The 23263-nt window shown below is 32.6% G+C and overlaps 4 protein-coding genes across 8 annotated transcripts; 1 reads left to right on the plus strand and 3 right to left on the minus strand.

Annotated features, from left to right (window-relative positions):
* Nucleotides 1-1798: 1798 nt before the first annotated feature.
* On the minus strand, nt 1799-3532 carry LOC149910242 (uncharacterized protein C18orf19 homolog A). Its single transcript, XM_090111684.1, has 3 exons — nt 3003-3532; nt 2227-2372; nt 1799-2153 (listed from the first exon to the last, which is right to left on the minus strand). Exons 1-3 carry the CDS (start codon nt 3371-3373, stop codon nt 1915-1917), a joined length of 756 nt encoding a protein of 251 aa, XP_089967810.1. The 5' UTR covers nt 3374-3532; the 3' UTR covers nt 1799-1914.
* Nucleotides 3533-4165: 633 nt separating this feature from the next.
* Nucleotides 4166-6857, minus strand: LOC149910243 (uncharacterized). 2 transcript variants are annotated; one of them, XM_090107549.1, is made up of 2 exons: nt 6769-6857; nt 4166-6472 (listed from the first exon to the last, which is right to left on the minus strand). In XM_090107549.1, exons 1-2 carry the CDS (start codon nt 6795-6797, stop codon nt 4510-4512), a joined length of 1992 nt encoding a protein of 663 aa, XP_089963675.1. In that variant the 5' UTR covers nt 6798-6857; the 3' UTR covers nt 4166-4509. The 2 variants fall into 2 exon arrangements, with proteins under 2 accessions (XP_089963675.1, XP_089963682.1); XM_090107556.1 differs by lacking the exon at nt 6769-6857 and adding an exon at nt 6630-6730.
* A 3538-nt stretch (nt 6858-10395) lies between these two features.
* On the minus strand, nt 10396-15475 carry LOC149910244 (uncharacterized). The gene is made up of 2 exons (XM_090109224.1): nt 13506-15475; nt 10396-10551 (listed from the first exon to the last, which is right to left on the minus strand). Exons 1-2 carry the CDS (start codon nt 15473-15475, stop codon nt 10422-10424), a joined length of 2100 nt encoding a protein of 699 aa, XP_089965350.1. The 3' UTR covers nt 10396-10421.
* Nucleotides 15476-18402: 2927 nt separating this feature from the next.
* LOC149910245 (uncharacterized) lies at nt 18403-23260 on the plus strand. Of its 4 annotated transcripts, none has more exons than XM_090107575.1 (9): nt 18403-18885; nt 19104-19241; nt 19386-19595; nt 19791-20055; nt 20185-20363; nt 20650-20731; nt 20883-21045; nt 21278-21448; nt 21895-23260. In XM_090107575.1, exons 1-9 carry the CDS (start codon nt 18859-18861, stop codon nt 21920-21922), a joined length of 1263 nt encoding a protein of 420 aa, XP_089963701.1. In that variant the 5' UTR covers nt 18403-18858; the 3' UTR covers nt 21923-23260. The 4 variants fall into 4 exon arrangements, with proteins under 4 accessions (XP_089963701.1, XP_089963708.1, XP_089963716.1 ...); XM_090107582.1 differs by having other exon boundaries at nt 19386-19565; XM_090107590.1 differs by having other exon boundaries at nt 19386-19565; nt 20188-20363.
* Nucleotides 23261-23263: the final 3 nt, after the last annotated feature.

Consider the following 23263-nt stretch of genomic DNA (forward strand, 5'->3'; position numbering starts at 1 on the left):
ATTCCCGGTCGAAGAAAATGAATTTTTGAAAATCTTTGAATGCAGTTCTATTTCTTTTTAAAAATAAAGGAAATTTGCTATCTCCAGTATTTCTAGTACTTTCACCCAGGGCCCATCGAAAATTTCCACACTGTATTTACAAACAAATATATTAATATGCAAATATTGCTCGTTTAATAGAATAAGAAGTTAATTTATATTTACAACAATAATCCTAGGATAACAAACAAAATCAAACTACTGATTTATTTATACCGTGACGTGCTCGCCGTTTTACTCGCCGCTCGGTTCTAATACGCGAGCGGCGACTACAACGTGGTCGGGAGCAAAACTAGCACAGGTCCTCCTTCGATGACGTCCGGCTGGACTCTGGCGGCACTGACGTGGTGCGCGCGAGTCGCATTTTACGTATTATATTTTATATAGAAAAAAATAAGGGCTAAATTATAAATCTATCCAAAAATTTCCCTGTAAAACCTGATTAGTAAATGAAATGTAAAATTTTCATAAACATAGCGTTCCCCTAATTCTCATAAAACTGATTATGCTTTCAAAATCGATGTTACTTCTGATTTTTTTTTGATCGAGTTAAATGTTTAATATTGTGTTTTTATCCAAAAAAGTCACTAGATCAAACGTTTATCTGTGCTATATATTTTTTTAGGATTTTAAATATGATGATTTATATCCAAAAACCATGATTTAGAAACATACATTTTGAACAAGGGCCCCTTAAAATAAGTGTGCATAGTTTATTTTACATGGTGAAATGAATAACACTAGAGTCTAGCTCTATATCAGTAATTAGTAAGTAGTATAAGTATTGAAATAATTTTGACTGCATTATAAATATTTTATGAATATTTCATATAGAGCAATAATTAATATATGTTTCTTTAAGAATATGTCAATGGAGTATGAAGAAATAATACTAGGTTGAGGTCCGCCAAAATATTTCAGCAATATTGCAAATAATAAAAGCTTTAGACAGGCAGCAACAAAGGATACATTTAAAATTAAACTCCTAAATATAGCTGACAAATAACCATATTGAAATTAAAGTAAGCAATTGGAAGATAAAACCTTCAAATAATTGACATATAATAACTACATATACAATGTTTTTAAAGCTATTTGTGGGCAATTTGCCTTTTATGAAATTATACAAGTTATTATAATGTACTTTGTTATTATAATTAATAATTAATGTAGATACTAGGATTTGATTGTGATTTTGTTAAACCAGTTATGGTTGATGCCTATGTTGCCTTGTGATATAACAATAGAAAAATGCTTACTAACATCAAATAGAACAACGAACTTTTTTATATGTGTGGTAAATTGGGATTGATTTTACACATTTTTTTGTATAATATGTTTATTAAAATCAGGGCTTTTTTCAACACAATTGAAATGGTACAAATTATATATTATATTAATACAAAGTCACAAGTATTAACACAATGTCTAATATTATTATCATTTAATTTATTTGCAAAGTTGATGCATTTATTATTTTTACGTTCAAATAGCACCTCTGGTTGCACTCTTGTCACTTCCGTATTTATTTTGTTTAATGATTTAAGAAAATTAAATATTGCCATAATAAACATTCCAGCTATGTGCTGTCTTATTTTATAGTGTACTTAATTAAATGTAGAATTCCTTTGTCTGTACATTATGGTACCGATGTTGTGATTATTTTAATTTTAAAATACATGTACAATTGAAGGTAATTGATAATTGTGTAAGGCTCAGCTTTTATATTTATATTTTGGAAGCAATAAATATTTCAAACTGTAGTTGTTATAAATTTATTTCAATATAAATAAATACACTAATCATTTATACAGTTTTGGCCACGCCATGATAAAAGATAGTTTCTAACAACAATAATTTTTATTGAAAAACCTGTTACATTTTCTTAATTTTATTCTTCATATTCCGCATTTCAGATTTATATCTTTTCATTTCATCAAAAACCTGTGTTTGTTTCTCTTTGATTTGTGTTTGATAATGTTGCTTGCTCTCATTGAATCTGTCTTGTATATTATCTTTCCTTTCCTGTAACATTTCCTTGAGGCGCTCACGGGACGGAACTGGTCTAATCCATCCTATAAGTGTTAATTTATTTATGGCATAGGTTGTGCCACCTGCAGAATAAAAAAAATAAATAAATACATTGTTATTTAATTTTAGCTCCAACTCTTAAACATCCATACACACCTAGAGTTACAGCATATCTGAGGGGTGTAGCAGCCTTATAGAGTGCAAAGGTTAAAGCAAAATAACCAGCCTCCGATTTCTTTAATGGTTCCATAAGCTTTTCACTGATTCCAAGTGATTCTAGCAAGCTTATTACATCAACACCACTGAAACATACATATAATATAAATACTTATTTTAAAATATTTCAATGAACTAGCTTTTAATTATATTGCACGCCTCATAAGCGAAGCGTTGAGGTGGGTACTACTGTCACTTCGCGCAAAACATCTGATTTTTCAAACTTAAAATGTCTTTAAGTATCATACATTGCACTTGTAAGATAATACATACACACACATATTAAGAAAAAACACTATTTTTAACGTTCATGATATTTTTGATGTCATTTTTGTTATTTAAACTAGTTAAAAAACAGTTTAAAAAAGTTCTGTCTTGGACGTCCGTGTGTCTGTATGTGCGGATCCTTTTTCTTGTTAACACGATAGCGACCGAAATACTTTACTAATCGAGTCTTTTTTTTTCTCTTACGCTTGAGTATGCTCAGGAATAGAACCCTTTCATTTTTCAGGGTCTGATTCGATGTGGTTTAATTGTTATTAAATAAACAAAAATAATAATTAATAAATATTTATTAAAAAAAAATTATGAGGCGTGCACTTTTTGATTTTCCAAATTATTTTAATAGTTTTCTTAAAGCTTGTAGTGTGTAACAGTATGAAATGTTATCTATTAAATATTATATTTCTTCAATACTGCAAGATATGCGTCATTACCTTCTTACAGTATAGTAAAATCCACCAAGCCACATTGCAGACGTGGCCATGTGCACTGGTACTAAGACGTACCAATAATCTCTATACATTTGCTTGAATCGCTGTATAAGTCCAGGTTTCTTTTCTGCCTCGGGTGGTAATGGTTTTGCGTCATCTTTGTTACTCTGTGTAGAACAAGTCCTTACGGGGGTCCATGACAATCTTAAGTTATTTTCAACTAAAAAAGGCTTCTGTACAACACTATGTGGACCTAAAACACTGCTAGCTAATGTTCTCGATGGTAAATGTTTTCTAATGTTCCATTTTACCGGTTTGGTTATGTTTTGTAGATAGTGATGATTTCTACATAAATGTCTTAATGTCAGAGCCATTATGATTAAGTTGACACGATTTAATAAGGTAACCGTCTATGCATTTTGTGTTTTGCAAATTATGGTGTAATGGTGTAATAACAAATATGAAAGAAAATATTTTTGTAAAACTTCTGAATAATGATGACATTGACATTCGATGTATTGACAGCTTAGGACCATAGTCAATGTAGACAGCTGTGGTAGACAGGGTTGCCAAAGCTAATTCATCCAAATCCCAAAAATCGAGATCGAATTCCCCACTTAAATCCCACGGGAACGGGAACTATGCGGGTTTTTCTTTGACTGCACGGGCGAAGCCGCGGGTGGAATGCTAGTTACTGATAAGTTTGAATTTTTTCACAGCTTCAAGGGACCGTAGATGCTACGGTAATTAAATTTATATTGAACTCTCAAGTCTATGCGTAAGTAGACTTGAATATATAATTTCAGCTTGATACCTTCAGTCCTTCACGAGTTCCGGAGAAAAAGGATCTTGACAGATAAACGGACAGACGGTCGACGGACAAGAAAGTGATCCTAAAAGGGTTCCGTTTGTCTTTTTTGGTTGAGGTTTGGAACCCTATAAAACTGAGAGCAATCAGAATCAGCCCAATCAGCGTAATATTTTGAAGTTTGTTTAAATGTTTTCAAACTTTGATTATTTAGACTATACATACCACGTCACGTAATTATCACAATGATTATAATAAAAACTACCTAAGTAACTAGTTAGTCAACTTTCGCTCGCTCCGGGGAACCTCTCTTTTATTGGTACTCTACTTATGCAGCCAGGGAAAATGAAATGGATAGATACATCACTTTAAATATATTAATTAACTAACTCAGTTCCTGTTGGTCTTAGCGTGATGATATTATAGCCTTTAGCCTTCCTCGATAAATGAACTATCTAACACCGAAATAATTTTTCAAATCGGACCAGTAGTTTCCGAGATTAGCGCGTTCAAACAAACAAACATATATTAATTATTATAAAAAAGGCGTTGTTTGTAAAGCATTTTTATTGAAAAAATATCGTGTTTTTTACATTCTACACAAAACCTATATAATGAGTGGATATTTCAATCTTAAGTATCTAATATCACAGATGGTTTAAACGTTTAGGTACCCTAATTTAATGAGAAATTTTAATACAGTTATATACAGTAGCAATAAAGTTTAAGATGGTAGTTATTGACACAATGGCTTTGATCGCCGTAAAGATTAAGTCGACTAATTGTACCAGTTAAAAGCCAACTGTGGTTGTCGTACCGCAGTGTGCCCTCAAAAACAGCACTGCCAGGCTCTGTACGTATTACAACCATAAATTCGCGCCACCCTAGTTCATTTTTTTCTTCTGTACCAACTTCCATCTCTGTTGCATCTATGATTTCTGCTAGATTCAGACCGGCACATACTTTATAATCGCGCACAAGTTTATTTAGTTCTTTCATCATGTGAGCTGCTGCATTTGTAGCCTGAACACTATTTGTTGGTATTTTTCGACCACGATGACAGGTACACCAATGATCATCTATTCCAGCTATAGAGCACGTTCGGTTTGTCGGTATGGGTAGAAATAAACTAATACTACGATCTCCCGAGTATGGCTGTTTGATACGTGATTCTATTTGTGAATTTTCTATTTGACTCAGTTCTACAAGATCATTCAAAGTTGCGTGAATATCAAATGGTGTAGTCAGGCGCCGGCTGTTTGTTTGCAAATTTCTAAAGGCTTCACTATATTTTCTTTGAAAAGAAGATGGCAGTAAAATATATACAAAGGGCAATCGTTCTTCTAAACGGCCCTGTTTTGTAGTTCTCATTTCACCCCACCTTATTCCATGGTCACTAACCAGAAATATTATAGTGTCATCTAAAATACTTAGTACGTCTAAACTTTTAAAAAAGTTTACGTAAGGTAAATCCATTACCATGGGATAGTTCAGATAGTCATGACTCATTGTTACTTCCCAAAAGAAGCCAAATAATTTGGATGATCTTAAAGTTATTAATAGATCTTGTACGTAATCCAATAAGACTTTATAAAAATATTTGTCATTCATACATAGATATGAATTAAAATCTTTGTTTTTTCCAGCGTTGCGTTCCGCTTCATTAATAAACGTATGAATGTAGTAATCCGTTGGAGTTTTCGTGAATCCTACTTTCAAGTAGTTAAACGTTCCAAGTGTGGCACTGTCTTCGCCCAGAGCTGTATGATAACCGGCCTGTTTATACCACTCCCAAACAAATGGGCAATTATCGAATGAAGACCTCTGATTTGGAACGCACGTTCTTTTTAATTCAGACTCTTTGATGCCCATTAACATGGGTATAAGATTTGGAAATGTGTTATCGTCAACTTTGTTATAGCCGAAGAGCTCAACGGCATTCTTAGCCTTTAAAAATTTTAATGTTTTAGGCATTGTTCGGTGAAAGTTGAGTCTTGATACTGCATCAATTCCCAAAATCATAACATTGTACGCTGTTTTGTTTTTAGTTATTTCATTTGCGTGATGTTTGTTTATGGGAAATAGATAGTATTGTTGGTAAATTTTTTCCATTCCTCCAAAGCATACTACATAAACGAATTCATCTTTTGCTTCTATAACATCGGAAAAATATTTGCACTTGCGATATTCCACCCGGTCGTCAACGTCTGACGAAGTTATATCTTTAATAGATACAGGCCGCAAAAAGGATCTGTAGCAACATTTTAAGTGCTTCTTTTCACCGACGATATAATGTCTGACACTTTCTTCTCTAATCCAGATATGAGTTCTATTACTTCCAAGTAATGCTATTGATGTATTTGAACACGGTTTCATTTGATCTGGATATTTAACAAATTGTTTTACACTCTCATCAAGTGGTTGTAAACCTGGTATGGTGCATCCTTGGGTCTGTATTGTAAATCTATCTTCATCCATAATATCATAATTGAAAGAGTCCAGTGATGGAACTATAGCGTAATTGCTAAGAAGTATTATGTTTGTGATACCATTAATTGATAAAAGAAAAAAAGCGCTAGTAAAGAGCGTCGCAACAAGAAACAAGAAGCGCAAACGCACCGGCATCGAGCCAGGCATGCCACCGTAGTAAGCCATACGACTCAGACTGAAAAGAAAAACACAAAGTTTTTACTTACTAAGTTAAAAATATCAGATAAAATTAAGTGGAAAATTAAATTAGTAATGGATAAAACGTGTCACTCATGCTGATTGGATAACGACATAGATAGAGCAAGAACAAATTAACATTAATCTCTAGGTACCGGCGTTACATCAAAACATGAACTTTCATATCAATTTATGGTACGATATCAATTGTATAATAACTAGTCATAATTATATGATAACTATAATAAAGGTAGAATAATTATTCTATTTAAACAGGTAATTTTTAGTTTTTACCGATAAATAGTGTTTAGTTTGTGAGCCATTTTTACATAAAATATCTAACTATTATGAAATAGTCACCACACATAGGTACCGAGTCAGCGATAAACTACACTGACAATTAGTATCGTCTATATGTTACAAAAACAAAGCATGAAAATACAATTTTACGGATAATATGAGAAGGTCAATAACATTATCCACGCTTGTACTATTTCGAAATTAATTTCACAATATATGTACACAATAATATACAAAACTCTGCCAGCTGTAAAACATATCCATTGTATTTCAGTTATTATGCATAATTAATTAATTATAAACCATGAGTTTGCGTCAGTGGCATTCATAGTTTGATGGCGTTGAAAAAAGATCCATTTCAAGAAACACATTTGAGGTCAATTTTTTTTTGTAAGAAAGAAAGAAATCATTTATTCATGTACTAAATAAGCTAACTAAACAAAAATAAGGTAAAAAAAATATTAATAATTAAAATTAAAATGTTAGGTAAGGTTACTAAAAAAGTTGGTACCTACAGAAAGGGAGACCTCTCATCATTATATGGATATTGTGTAAAGTAGACACAGCGCTGATTTTCAGAAGTTCCCTGTTTCAGGTGGCACTTGTCTTTTGCTTTCAGAATGATTATATTTTCTCACTCATCTGTTATAGCAAGTCCAAAATCCTGAACCAGTCAATATCCTTATTGACGGTTATTAAGGTTATTGACTAAGGGCGTCGGTCAATATCCTTTATTATTGACCGATTTATCCTATATTATTGCCCGACACCATTAGTCAATACCCTTATTGCCTGATTTAAAGAGCAGACATTCAGTCAATATAGATTTTAACCAACGTACTGTACGTATTTTACCTAACACTTAAATCTTTCTGTAATGGGCGAGAAAAGAACATCCTAAGACATCCTAAGGCGGCCACTGAAAATCAGTGATGACACACTGAGTGGTTGGCTGAATTATGGCATAAGTATATTTTAATGCTCCATTTTTACTAACACTAAATTGTATCTTTTTTTTCATATTAAGTACCATGATAAACTTTTTTCATTTCATTTCATTTCACCACCCAATGTTCATCACCCAACACAAACAGCCATCCACATGCTTGGCGAACGTTCATATTGCTACATCCACACGCTGGCTGTTTGTCACAAACACCGCAAACAGCAAACGAAGTCCCAAACACCAACCACAATCACCCAACACAAACAGCCATCCACATGCTTGGCGAACGTTCATAATGCTACATCCACTCACTGGCTGTTTGTCACAAGCACCGCTAACAGCAAACGAAGTCCCAAACACCAACCACAATCACCCAACACAAACAGCCATCCACATTCCACATGCTTGAAAAATAATATTATAGATAAATTATGATAAAATACGTATTTATGGCGATAGAAACGATTCAACTATATATTTATATTTAAACGTTATTTATTATGCATACCTACCATAGGTATGCATATTTTATTATTCTATTATATAGAGAGATTCCATGTCATAACTCATAATCTTTGTGATTGTCTATAATATAGAAGACAGAATATATTATTGAATTAATAGGTACCTAAGTTTAACCGTAGGAGTAAATAAAACACATTTGTATAGGTTCATGTGTATTATGAAATTAAAATCACAACGTCAACGTCTAACATTTATTTTCGGGAAATGTACCGTCTACGTCTTTGAATCAAATAATGAGGTAAATTCATTTGAAATATTGAGGAAAAGTAATCGGAAATAACAATTACTTAGGTACCACGTTTAGGCCGAGTTAATTTAACAACATAATATGTAACTTCCACAGACATGTATCAAGATAGACTAAGCGAGTGTATGTACTTCCCGTGTCCAAACTAAGATTATGAAACTTACTTGACGCTGGCCTACACTCAGTCCGCGCTTGCAGTTCGCCAAGGAAAGACGTGAAGCTGAATAAAGTAAAATGCCGAATTACGCCGTTATAAATTGTAGAAACTCCACAGCTGTGAGTGGCCGAGTTAGCAGAGATGTTTCCTTCCACCGGTAAGTAATTTTCTAATCAGAATATGCACTATTTATTTTAAAATCAAATAAAGAATATCTGTGGAAAACGATCGTGACAAACACGGATACCAAATCATACGAAATGATTCGGAATACATTGCGTCTTTTACTTGGCACGGTAAAGATCGAGTCGTATGATAACAAGCAATGAATAGCGTCTTCTCATTTTTCTGTTCTCATTTTTCTGTCCAATTTTGTGGTTAGTGATGTTCATTTGATGCAACAGTTCTCGATTCTAATCGATTTTATAATCGAACAGAAAAATGATAATTTGCAGGAGCAATTTTTCAGAAAAAAAGGCATAGATTTTTTTTGTCATTTAATACGACTTGACCTAGAACTTTTAAGTATTTTAATACAAAGGTACTAAAAATAAATATTATGACATGGACGCCATTAGTTAAAGTGTCATCTTGGGAGTTTTTTTAGAAAACTCCTTATTGCTTAGACTATGTTTGTTTTTTCAGTTTTCCAAGTAACCCGAACATAAAAGAAAAACGGATTGATGCAACGGGACATAAAGATTGATTGATTACTTTCATTACTTTCTTTCGATGGCCTCTCTAGTACGTAGTACACGGTAACTCAATGGGCATATGTAAGAAAAAGCTAAAACACATTAGTTTACTTGTTAGAATATTAAAAGGTTTATAAATTTATTTTATCATTCCTCTGTCTATGGTAATTATCATTTTTCTGTCTTGAATCGATTTAGTAATCGATTACGATTCATTTATTTAATTACCTCTTAGACATAGATCTAGTTTGATCTGATTTCTTTCGATTTACTTCGATGGGATAGGACGATACTAGAATCGCCGCGCGAGTGGCGTCCTAATCGATTTAGCGTAAAATGAAATTACCATCACTAAAAAGCGCTCGTGACGTCATAACGCGTCAAGGTCAGTACAAAAAATATGACACGCTTGGTTTTCATACAGATCGCGGTACTTGCGTAGTCTATCTATGTCTGTGGTAACTTCATTTCGACGTACATTATTGACGTACAAGAAACAAAAACATACGTACAAGTTGTATATACTTATATTACATATAATACAGTACGTCAATGTGCATCCATAAAATTGGTAACATCATTTTTTTTAAACAGAAATTAAATATTATATAAATTCACAAAGTCTTGTGTGATCGCGAAGATGTTGCAGCTCTCACCCATTTTATCTCGCTTCACGAGTCTTGCAAGGGGCCTTGGCGAGCCCTTGTAACGTATTTGACCTATTACTTCTGCCTCCTTATAAGATATGTTCCTACTGTTGTATTATATTTAAAAATTGGAAAACTAACATTTAATAGTTACGTACTTAGGTAATACATGGTAATACACTGAAATCAACAACTGTAATGAATACTTACTGCAAGTAAACAACAATTTATTTATTTATTATCTACATTACACAATACATAATATTAAAAAACAACTTATTATATTTTTAGAGAGCTATAAAAATACAAAAAATATTTTAACAATCTACTTATAATGGAAGATCTAAATAAGCCTAAACGTCTAATACTTTAAATACTTATGAATTTGATTGGGAAAACTTTAAAATAGGTGCCTGATAATAATAGGCATTTAAATTATTTTATAAGTTATATTTTCTAGATAGAGAAATTTAACAAAACGATTTGTTGGCGGTTGAGTTTCCAGTGAATCAACCCGGCTGATCAATACCTTCCGTAGTAGGTACCTTGTAGTAGACGGACTGTGAAGTAGGCCTAGTTATTTATATAATTTAAAAACGCTATTGAGTTTCTCCACTTCAATCCAACTGCATTTTTTACACAATTAACAAACGCCTAAATAATAATTAATTATTAATTATCTGTTTAGCCTGTGTAACATATTCTTTTAATTATTTTATTTATCTTTGTCTGTATATTTGATTCTAATGCCCCAATAACATAAAGCGCCGGTAATATATGAAACGAAATACATAACATGAATCGCGAAAATGATCGCGAAAAAATGTTTGTTAATTTATCTGTGTTCTTGTTACCTACTTGAGCTGAGAAATACATACAGCACAGATTATTTCAAAGCTAAAACTTTCTGAAAATTCTCATTGTTAGATAGAATTAAAATATCATACGTTAATAATATTACCACAGAATACTAAATAGTTTCTGCGTAAAATGTAAAAACAAGGCAGTTAACGTAACGGCACCAGTCTTGTACAGATTAAGGAAAAAATTTAAGTTTTTTGCGAATTTCTCGTAGGTTTTCTAACTTTATTGGATATTGTTTAGTTATACCTTTAGTTCAATGTTAGTTTAACGTAACCAATTTTAGAAAATAGATTACAATGCATAAATAATGAAGTTATTTAGAAATTAAAAAACCATTTTTTTGCACCAGTGTTGGACAGTGAAAAATCTAATGATGGACACCCAGTTTTGGACAACATCCAGTTATGAACACCCATTTATGGACTGTACCTAATGTTGTTTCTCCAGTTATTTACACTTGGAGAAGACTTATAGTTATCAATAGAATCTTGAAAATGATGATTGGAATACAATAAATCGGGGATGTATTTATAAAAAATAGTACTTATTAATTATATTGCATACTTATAAGATTTAAAACAGTCTCAATTTCCATTTTCTAGGCAAAAATTGAACAAATGCATCGTTTTATATACGAGTTATGTCCGTTAAGAAACACTAATATGGGTTTTTTTCTCAATAAGTCAGGGATGAAAAATATAACTAAAAAAAGTACTGCCATTCCATCCATTTTGGGACTTCTTCTTCTTCGTCACATCATTCTAGTCAGAGCGAACGTGGTCAACATGAGGTTCGGGGGGGTAGATGTTACCCGCTTTACGATGTTCCGCCATATCTCTCTGTTTCCTGGCATTCCGCTACACTCGTGAAGTGAATCGCCAATTTGAATCCGCCAGCAGCCTTAATCTGATCGGTCCATCGATATGGATTCCAAATTGTAGCACGAGGCAAAAAGCTTTTTTTAAACTGTTGTCAAGATGGTGTGGATGAAATTTAAGCGTGTGTGCTATATAGTGGTGGAATTTAGCAGCAGACAGCGATCCAAACAGTTCATCAGAGAACTCTCTATGATAGATGCGTTACAATACGCATAAGTATGCGACTTCTCTACGCAGTGATAGAGAATGAAGCCGAGAACGAGTCGCACAGCAAATAATGACCCATTGTTCTAAAATATATTCTTCATGTTTAGATAGATATTATGTTGTTGGACCCATTAGTGTAATTTTAACAAAAAATATCAATGTAGTGGAACTTATAATGCATGGAGGCAGGCGTTGGCACCTGTGCCACAGCTTATTTAAGCTTTTATGGGTGCCATCGTTCATAAAGTTTTTGTAATGTGTGTTTTTATTGTTCCAAATAAACAATTTTGATTTTTTTTCAATGTCCATTATAGGAACCAAAGCAAATCCAGTCATGGACAATTGTTGTACAATATTGGAACTCTTTGTTTGAAATGGTCGTGATAGGTATATTATTAATCAGAAAGAAAAGACAATACAGAAAAGCGCATGTAATTAATACCTTTAAAAAAAGTTTATTTTCGACATATGTCCATAAATGGATATATCCATAGAATTAAATCCAGTTATGGACACTGAAGAATTTTATTTAAACAACATAACCTATCATGATACTAAATCGTGTAATACTTCGTACACTTATCTACTATAAATAAAAGTAATATCAAATTTTGCTGACATTTATACAAAAATTCTTATAACCAAAATTGTGTCCTCACTTCCTTAAGGATTTCCTTAGTAAAAACGGATTTCTTCGAAACGAGTCGCAGCAACTAAACATAACGTTCTGCCATCTTCAAACATTTTGGCCGAATAAAATGAAGTGTCGTATTTTGATAGCTTATGAACCAAACTTTTATTTTAAGTATTGCCAAATTATATAACGTTAATTTTGGTCTTAATATTTAAATTTAATATTTATTTTGTCCATTACTGGATGCTTGTCCACGACTGGTGCCGTTACCTTATGATTATTTTGTTCGTCACAAGATTTTTTTTAATAAAACACACACATAATCGTAAAATAAAATAATTGTGTAAACTACAATTTCTCTTTTAAACATTTTATTAAAATAGTATGTGTAATTGTGTATATCTACTGATTAAAGAGAAGATATTAATTTTCCATCATAATATGCAACAATTCCTTTTAGGACACAACTTTTAACTCATAATAATTATGATATGATATAGTTAAAGTATTATTGATATGATTGATATGTCTCTACAATAACCAGGCTAGAATAAGAATAGTAGATAGCAATTTTAATTATTGAAGAGAAGAAAAAAAAATAGAAACAATCTAGACTAGACTAGGACAACGGTAATGGCTAACTCTACTTAGTACTGCTTAGTGTGAACGATATGTTTTTAAGATTTCTATAGGTACATACATTTTTAGAAACTTAACATAATCTCACACTTATCTACTATGTTTGGCACAAGTGCACTTATTCGTATCTATGGGCAAACTTTTTTTGACTAGGTAGTACAAACATGAAATAAAAACATGTACTTGTTAAAATTAACATAGGCCTACACATGCAATACAATCTCAAGATTTCATATTTTACGCTAAGATTAATGTATCACAGATTTAATTATAAATTAAAATATCTACTTACTGACAGAAACAATACAATTTGAGTTGATAATTATGCTCGCAACGACTTTGTTCTCCATAAAGGTTTAGGCGACTAATAGTTCCTGTTAGAAGCCAGTGTTTATTATATCTTCGCATAGTAGCTTCAAATACGCCATTGCTTGGACCAACTCGTACAACTACTAAAAATTCGCGCCATCCAACTTCTTTGTCATAGGGAGTACCAACAATCATTTCCGTTACTTCCATTATTTCCATAAGGGAGAGTTTGGCGCATTTCGGATTTTTACGTACGAGCATATTTAAATGCAAAGTTAAATGATTGGCAGCATCCTGCCCCTCAGAACTTTTAGTCGATAATTTTATTCCTCTATTACAAGTACACCAGTGATCCTCTATTCCCGCCATTTGGCATGTACGGTTATTCATTATTGGTAAAAACAAGCTTATACTCCTTTCTTTATAATAAGTTGTGGAACTTCTGAGTTTAATGTTATAATTACTAATGGCTTCCAAATTCACGAGATCCGAAAGAGTTGCATGTATATCGAACGGTGTTGTCAGACGGCCGCTGTTTAAATTAATGTTTTCATACGCAACTGGATAATTTTCATAAAAGGACGATGGCAATAAAATGTGGATCAAAGGTAATCTCTCCTCCAAGCGACCCTGTTTTGTAAAGCGGATGTCACCCCATCTAATTCCATGATCGCTTAATAATATTAAAACTGTGCTTTCTAAATAACCTGATTCGTCAAGCGACATTAGAAACCTTTCATAGCTATCGTCCATTAACATTGGATAGTTCAAATAATCGTGGCTCATTGTTACTTCCCAAAAAAATCCAAATAACTTTGATGTCTTTAAAGCATTTGTTAAATTTTCAATATAATCAAGAAGAACATTATAAAAATAGCTATTGCCCATACATATGTATGAATTGAAATCGCGATTATTGCCTGAATATTTTTCAGCTTCATGCATAAACGTATGCAAATAATAATCAGTAGGACTTTGAATAAATCCAAATTTTTCGAAGTTAAACGTACCAAGACTGGCACTGTCTTCTCCAAACGCTGTGTAAAAGCCTGCACTTTTAAAGGAATTCCATATAAATGGGCAGTTATCAAAAGTAGATTTTGTATTTGGCCAGCAGGTCTTTTTTAAATCTTGCTCTTGTATGCCTAAAAGCATAGGAATTAGGTTTGGAAAAGTGTTATCTCCAACTTTGTTGTATCCCAACAGTTCTATGGCGCCTCTTTTTCTTAAAAAACCCAACGTTTTCGGCATAGTTCTATGAAAGTTTAACCTTGATATAGCGTCAATACCAATGACTATTACATTGTATGCAGTTGGATTTTCTATAAAATCGTCATTTCTGTTAAAAAGAGGTTTCTTCGGAGTAAATGCAAAAAATTGTTCAAAAATAGTGATGTATTCATGAACACAGGATACTTTGACGTATTCATTAATAACTTCTATACTAGCCGAAAACTCAATGCATTCGTTGTACTTTACTCTATCATCGATTTCGGCCGAAGAGACATCATCGACAGCCAGAGGTCGATAGAAAGACTTGTAGCAGCAAGTAATGTTTGCATTTTCAGTTAAATTAAAATATCGAAGGTTCTTTGAATTGATCCATATATGTGTTCGATTTTTATCTAGTAGTGAAGTATTTGGATTTTCGCATTGTTTTACATTTTTAGGCCTTTCTATAAATTTTTTAATACTGTCATCAAAAGGTTGCAGCCCAGGTATCGTACATCCTTCAGTTTTAATTGTATAGCTTTCATCAGAATGTACAATGTTGTAAGGGAATGATCTTCGCGCTGTTTTTAGTGGATCTTCCGTGACAAATAAAATAAGGGGACTATTGCTAAGGTAAAGTAGGCAAAAACTGCTTCCGAACAATATTGCAAGTAGAATCACGTATCGTAAACGTATTGTTGTCTTTCTGTTTCGCTCCAAATTTAGCTTTGTTATCACCATTCTGAAAATGAATCATATTAAGCTTAACGCGACATTGCTTTTTGAATTTATTTATAAAGCTATTTTTGACTAACTATTCAAATTAAAAATGATAATATATATCTTATTGTTATACATTTCAATATTTAAATATTCTAAAATCTACATTGCTAATTTTTACTTTTATTTTCGAAAAAGAATACGTATGCTATATACTTATGTATAAATTAAAATAAACAACTTAATAATAACACTTACATGAAATCACTTGCATTTTGGCATCACAGACAACACAGTAGGATTAAGAGACATAAACATAACAAGATTAACGTCACGTAAACATCAGTAGTTTCCAATACATTTTAAAACAAATATCACAGGGATAATCGAAGCTTTTTTGTTTGTATAAGAGAGCACCATATTGGAAGTTCGTGTCTAAAGTTATTGACAATAATTCAATTGTGATATTTATCTTTGAAAACTGCATACATGTCGACGCGAAGACTCCGCGATTTATGAAGAGAGGTGGACCAGAAGCTGGGAAGAGCATGCGCAGTGGAGAACTTAAATTCAGGCTGGACTGTCCACAGTTTCTCAAAATATATTTAAAGAAAGCGTGAATTCTTTGTAAAAAAATGAGAAATAGATATATCTATCACTAAGTATCACTAAGTATTGTGTTGTAACTTTGATTCAAATTGTTTGATCACCCGAAAGAACAGATAATAATACCTTAGAATATGATTTTTACATACTTTACTACAGGGTAAATTTTTAATGGGCTAATTAAACGATGGTTCTTTAAAAAACTCAATTTGTTGTTTTATTCTTCTCTCGTGTTTACCTACCTATAAAACTAGTAATGCCGATAAAAAAAATACTTTGCTATTCACCAGACGTCACCTCTATCACACGAAATCTTCAACTGAGGGCTTTACATGTAATGTGCAGCATGCAATATGAGATACGAAAGAAAATATAAAATATTTTTTACAAAACAATGCCCGCACGCTATAAAACTGTATGCTAATTTAAATTGATTTACCTACTACAAATGGTTCGAGTGTTCATTTTTAATAAGTTATTGTAATTTACTAGTTAACTACAAATATTCCGATTTGAAATGTAACTTTGATTTTTTTTTCAAAATTAAACATTTAATAAAAATTTATAACATAAATACCTTTCTATAGGAACAGCTGTTGAATTTGTCTTAGAAAGAAAAGCAAATTATTACAAATATCACGGGCATGTGAAAGCTTTCCGTTCAAATCATTTTTAGAAAAATACTAACAATAATTATTGACAGAATCTCACACGAGTGAATATTCATATTTTGTTCTTTGTGTTTATTCTTTTTTTCTCCAATGTAACTATGTGTGTGTTAAACAAAGGATTTAAATAAATAAATAAAAAATGTATGCGTGTACTAGAGTACACATAAGAAGTGAAACTACGCAAAAATGTCACGCGTACGGCGTAACGCAAAAATGTCACGCGTACGGCGTAACGTAAAAATGTTACACTAAATTTTTGTCCAACCCCGATAAAGAAGTTTCACTTCAATAAAATTCATTATACGTATTAATCTGTGTACCTATAATGGATCATGAATATAAAACACTAGGCTTATATTTTGAGGTCATTATAGGTACTACAAACATCTAAATACATTTGTATTCCAAATATTTTATAATAATCGGTACTGACCTCTATTAATCCTTTTAAACGTTATTATAGTGTTAGATGCGTGGGTCGTGTGCAGTTAACGACTTATGGCTAGAATTTCTAGCGCTCCTTCAACATAACACTCATTGTTTTGCCCGCTTAATTGCCACTTTATCGGTTTGTTAGTGAATTAAACTGTAGCAACCGTCACACGCAAGTTTAAAAAAACTATTATCAATATTTTGACTTTTATCGTGATAACATATATCAGCTTTCGCTATAATATAATTTTAAAACAGGCGTAATCTATGATGATATTTGGGTAACCGTTGTATGTTGGGTACCTAATACGAATTATTGATAAAATAAAAAAATAATTATATAGGCTGTCCCACTATTGGTATACTAAGCGCGAAGGGACTTGTTATCTTGTAGTTTTGCATACACTGAACACGAAAAAAATACTTAAACAAAATTGCGTCAAAAAATTTTTGCTCGGCTAAATTTTTCCTGAAAATCCATGTTTTCTTCTCTGGCTTCGCGCAGCCGGCATATACTACCTATAGCTTCGCTAATGTGAGCAATTTATCTATGAAAACCACAGATGAAAACATAATCTTAAACGATAGCTCACGTGCTGGTGGCAAAGCTGGGCGGGTTGCTTGTTATAGGTGTACACATAGAGTTTTACGACTTCATCCATTTGAAAAAAAAAATGCGTCTGGAATTTTATAAGTATTTTTTACGTACTCAGCATGCAAAAGTATAACCTCCTTTGAGCTTAGTATACCAACAGTGGGACACCCTGTATATTCGTGACATTTTTATTCGCGTTTCCATGAATCATGAATCCAATACATAATATGTTTACGTTTTAAGCATTAATGAATAATCTTAATTTTCACTTGATAGCTTCCTTGGTACAGTGGTAAGCATAGGGATGCGCTTCAATTTATAGGTACTGGGAATAAAATCCGGTGGAGATGATTAAAATTTAAATGAAAAAGAAGAACCCGCTCTAGCATTGCTAGAGATGGCTGTTATAAATTTGCTCTACCTATAATAGGTATTAAAGGAGTTAGGAAATGCGGGACTTCATATCAGTTACAGTTGAACAAGAGTAAGATTAATGACTTTATTACTCTTACTCTTCAAAATTGAGAGATAAACAAATATTTGATTGTATAGAGTTTAATCAAAATATAAAGCAACATATTTTTGTTTCAACGAGGATTATAATTTTATGCCTCCGATCGATACCCATTCGCTTCGATTAGTAACTAATATTCGATTTCTGCCGCACCGTGGTGGCAATCAAAGTTGTAATGAAATAGAATCCATTAATTTCTGATCTACCTCGTTCATGTCATATGAAAATATATTTTTATTAGACTTCTTTTATAGGTTAAATATTTTAATAATCAGCAGTAAAATCTTCGTGAATGAAATTTAGAAACAAAAATAATAGTTACGATTGTTGCAATTGGCATTGTAGGTTACCCGGTGATATCATATAAGCAAGGAGTCCCTTCTCGTAAGGGTCGAATGATTTAAATTTATTATACTCACCGGAATTGAAGGGGAAATTAGGGACTTTACGCATGCGCCAAAATACCTAAAATGTGTCAGGCTTACGAAGTGTATTTCTTTAACATTCTCCTGGCTGTTAGTGTATAAAATTTATTGAGATTATTATTGAAAATTTTTACAAACAATTTGTCGATTACAAGATATGAATGAGGACCACGTCGTTTACCCTCGAGGTAAGAATCTTTGCTTTTGTGAGGTTAGGAGGCCGTGGAAAATCGATAATTTAATAACATAAGCCTAAGTTATTTATTAATCATGCAAGGTAATGACGCACGCAATTAATATAATTTCATTAAATAGTACTAGATAACTTCTCGAAAGTAGAAATTTTGGTGATTGTGTCTTGTATTTATGTTTGATGTGATGTGTGATTTTGGAAATCTTTTTTCAGGTCCTGGCCCTACTCTTCCTGACACTTATTCCATGGCCGGGACCCTCTGTATTCAAAATTACATGTTCTCGTGACAACTCGAAAATCGTAAGAAAAGTAATACAAAACAAATGGCTCCCGGTTTTAGAAAGGTTCCAGGTCAGTATATGCAATGTATATTTTGGTATGGTATGTCGAATATATTATCTTGTTTAAAGTGGTGTGCTTTTAATTTTATACATATTATTAATTTACAGTGGATTCATTTAGTTTTAAATCGTTCATTTGAAATATACATTTTAGGTAAAATTACCCCTGGAATGTCCGTTCCACCCTGCGCGGGACATATTTGCACCTCAACATGCGGCCAAACTTCAACACCGCTCATCCCAGTGGACATGTGCTTTCTGCGGCAAATCCTTCTACGAAGAACGACACCTTGACACACACTTTGACCAGCGACATAAGACTCACATTAATAAGGCAAGACATTTAAATGCTTTTTGCCAGCACGTATGTACCATTTTATCATTCTTAATCGATTGCCAATCCTATTATATTACCTATAACCCTACCATTCCATTTGCTTATCCAAGTTTAGCAAATACAAAAAAAGTTAATAATGTAAGTGAGAACGTTTGCCCTTTGCACTTTCATTGAAGTCATTCCATCGTAAGTATAAGTATCTAATGAGTAATTTGTTTACAGGCCGAAGATGCAGTGTGTTTAGCAGATTACTGTGATATAATGCGGTGTCAGGTACTGATCGCACACGGGTTGCTAAGCGACGGCGTCGTACCAAGCACAGATGTGGAAGTGTGGCAAGATCTGGAGTCAGCGCGGAAAGCTCTCGCACCAGCTGCTACAAGGAGTATCGCTAAAGTACCAAGCCGCCGTCGGCAGAGAGCCCGACCTCCTCCACCCATACCAGTACCTGACTGTCCACGAACGGAGGGGGATACTCAAGAACCAGGTCAGTTGTTATTAATTGTACGCGAATTATGATAAAATTTAATTGAAGTACCTATAAATATCAGATAGAGTAACTATCATATAAGTTTTTATTTGAACATTAACGTAGGTACATATTTCTATTTCTAAGTAGAAACTCCAGAAGAGAAAAAAAGAGAGGAGAGCGACGGTGATACAAATCAAACGGCAGAACTCTGTGATGCTGACACTGTTGAATCGTCTCTGCCGCCGGACAGTCGGCAAAAGAGGCTTGCCGATTTACAGGCAGAGCGTGCTGCCTGCGACCCTAATAAACTTCAGGGCTTAAAGGTATTTTACTATAACGTAAGATTTACGTCATATTGTATTGTGTGGTGTTTAAACCACCTGAGATAACAGTAACGATACCTTTTTATTGAGAAAACATACTTCATCATGTTATTTATTAACTAGGAGCTTCACTTGTGCAAATTTGGATAGCAAACAATGGTATTCAGAATATTCATTTAAAATAATTGACGTAGGTTATATTCCAAAGTAAATAATTACTATTTACCGTTATAAACACAAATAAGCTATTTTATAAGTTAATTTCCTAAAATAATGATTTTTCTAGGTCCGCTGTGAAAAGGTTGTGCATTCATGTATCGCGACTCTTCTTTTACATTTAACACAACCACAATTTACTGAACTTGAAGGTAATGTCCAAAGAACTGATTAATTATTTATTAACAAAAGTAGCCATTGTAATCTTTTTATCGAATTTAATGATATATGCAATTTTAATTAGCTTTGAAAGTATTATTATTTTAATGAATATTGTTTTGAAATGTAAAACTACTGTTTCAGAGGAGATGCAGCGCGCTGTTTGCTGGTACCTGAGTTGCGACCGTTACTGGGAGGACACGACGCCCGCTGCCCGCGCTTTTCCTTGGCCACTGTTGTTGGCACTGGCCACGGGACTTGCGCTAGCTCTGTGCATGTGCTACTATATCATATGGATTGTGTTTGAGTAAGTAAATAGTATAGAGGGTAGCTTTTTTCTCAAATTTATCTTTTCGCAATTCTGCGATAATGTTATCGTGATGTGATTCCAATAAATGCATCAGCTAACTACAATGAGTTATTTAATTTTTCTTGGGTACAAAACCCATCAAAACGTGGCATATATACGTATCGGTCCATTCTTGGTCCATTCTATCCATTTGGAAATTTAATCATAAATAATTGAATATTATCTGTAGCTCAGAAGAGGGTAGCATAGCGGGTAGCGCGTCCGTTTCCATGACGACCCATTCTTCGCCGGCTCGCGCCGAACGACTCGGGGGCGAAGACGCCATGTTGGATGACGAACACGACGACCATTACATTTATGTCACATACCCGCCAGAATTGAAACGGAGGCTTCTAGAAAGGTACGCTAAAAACATCACCCTGATTATACTCTCTCCGTATATAAGACAGACGAGAGTAGATTGAAGGTTATTTTAAAATATGCAATGTTACGATTAGAAACTAACTATTGAGATTATTTGATAAGACAGGTTGCAAAAAAGTATTAATAAAATAAGAGTATGTATAGGTAATGTGTTGCATTCAGCATATAATTACCTAGTACATACCTACTTTAGTATCTTCTAGTTATTCGTAAAAAATATTTGCATTTTACTGCCAGTCGTAAACTAATTATTGTCTTTTTAGTGTGTGTTATTTCTATATTGTGTCTCTTTTTATTAATTACCGTATGGTTGAATGTACAATGTTTTGAAATTAAGATTGTAGGTAGTTGTGTTTTTTTTACATAGACGCATATTATGTAGATGGGGAATGAATAATAAACTAACAATTGTTATTGTTTTAGCTGCTACAATAGAACGACTCGTCTTTGAGAAACGACCGCTCATCTCATTTCGTCGTGCATGGTTTTTAGTTAATATTTAAATAGACATATTGGTATGTAGTCATTAGAACAAAGACAGTCTGATTTAGCCAAATGTACCTACCTAATGTAATCGTCTTCTGTGCCTTCATTTGACTTTATTTTGTATAACGTGACATATTTATGTAGAATATCGTTATAACTTCTTATCTCTTGTGACTTTTAAAATGTAGAAGAAATGCCTGTTATAAATGATGATATGTATAATATTGTATTCCGCAAGTATCTATTGCATTATCATAGATAGGACTGTCTTTTCTTGTTTTTAACGCGTTCGTTTAGTTTCTCGTAAAATACATACTTCTATCTATCTATTTAGCCTAAAAATATTAATAAAATAGAAATCAAGTGATAAGGTACAGAAAATGATTAAGTCCAATACACAAATCGCTCGCACAATAGAATTTCTATTTACCTACATAGTCTAAAATCAAAACTTAATGTAAATTTCGTGTAATTTTTAAGTTTAGAGTTTGTAAAATTTTATTTAGAAGTAGTTCGCTTATTGAATAAAAATGGTGCCTATTTTGTATAAACATAGGAAAATGTAGCGTTCACTTTTTATAGGTACTAAATAGCCGTTTGTTTAAATAGATTGTTTTTAAAACAAATGGGTTTGGCTTTGTTTTTGTATCGTGTTATCGTTTAAAGCATTTGTAAACCTAATCAGTTAATTGACAAATGTAATATTTAGATAGTTGATTAAAATTAACTTTTTGTTCACGGTATCCTTTGTTATTACATTTATCAGATTTGGTTATTGTCTTATGTCTGCGATTACATCTTGTACCTGATAATTAAAACGCCATTTAAGAATTGTAAGCGTTTTAAAGCACAAACGATTAGAATTAATATGAATATCAAAGGCAATAAGACTCAGTCATTTATATTAGAAGTTATTATTAACTTGTATGCAATTGGCACCTTTCTTTGCTTTTATAATTCATTGTCTTTGATTGGATCTTTGAAGGCTTTTTGTTTTGTAAATCCTATTTTTTTTTATTTAGAAACAACAAAAATTAACGAGCTATATTTGTTGTTTATATTTTGCTTATTGTTGTAATTTCTTTACCTTTATAATGTTTTTACATATATATCAATTGAATTTTGCAGAAAATATATGGACCTTCATAAATAAGTACTCTGTGTTCTTATTTTATTATTATAATGCTTCAATGAGACTGAAGAACTCATTAATGATAGTGTTAAAATTTTAAGATAAAACCTACTTTTAAACTCACTTACTCTAAGATACTCATTGCACAGTTAATTTATTTAAAAAATGTAATTT

The sequence above is a fragment of the Colias eurytheme genome, chromosome 2 (genome assembly GCF_061535395.1).
Source record: "Colias eurytheme isolate Ceu_HAF_F1 chromosome 2, ilColEury1 Martin Lab GWU primary, whole genome shotgun sequence".
Taxonomy (NCBI): domain Eukaryota; kingdom Metazoa; phylum Arthropoda; class Insecta; order Lepidoptera; family Pieridae; genus Colias; species Colias eurytheme.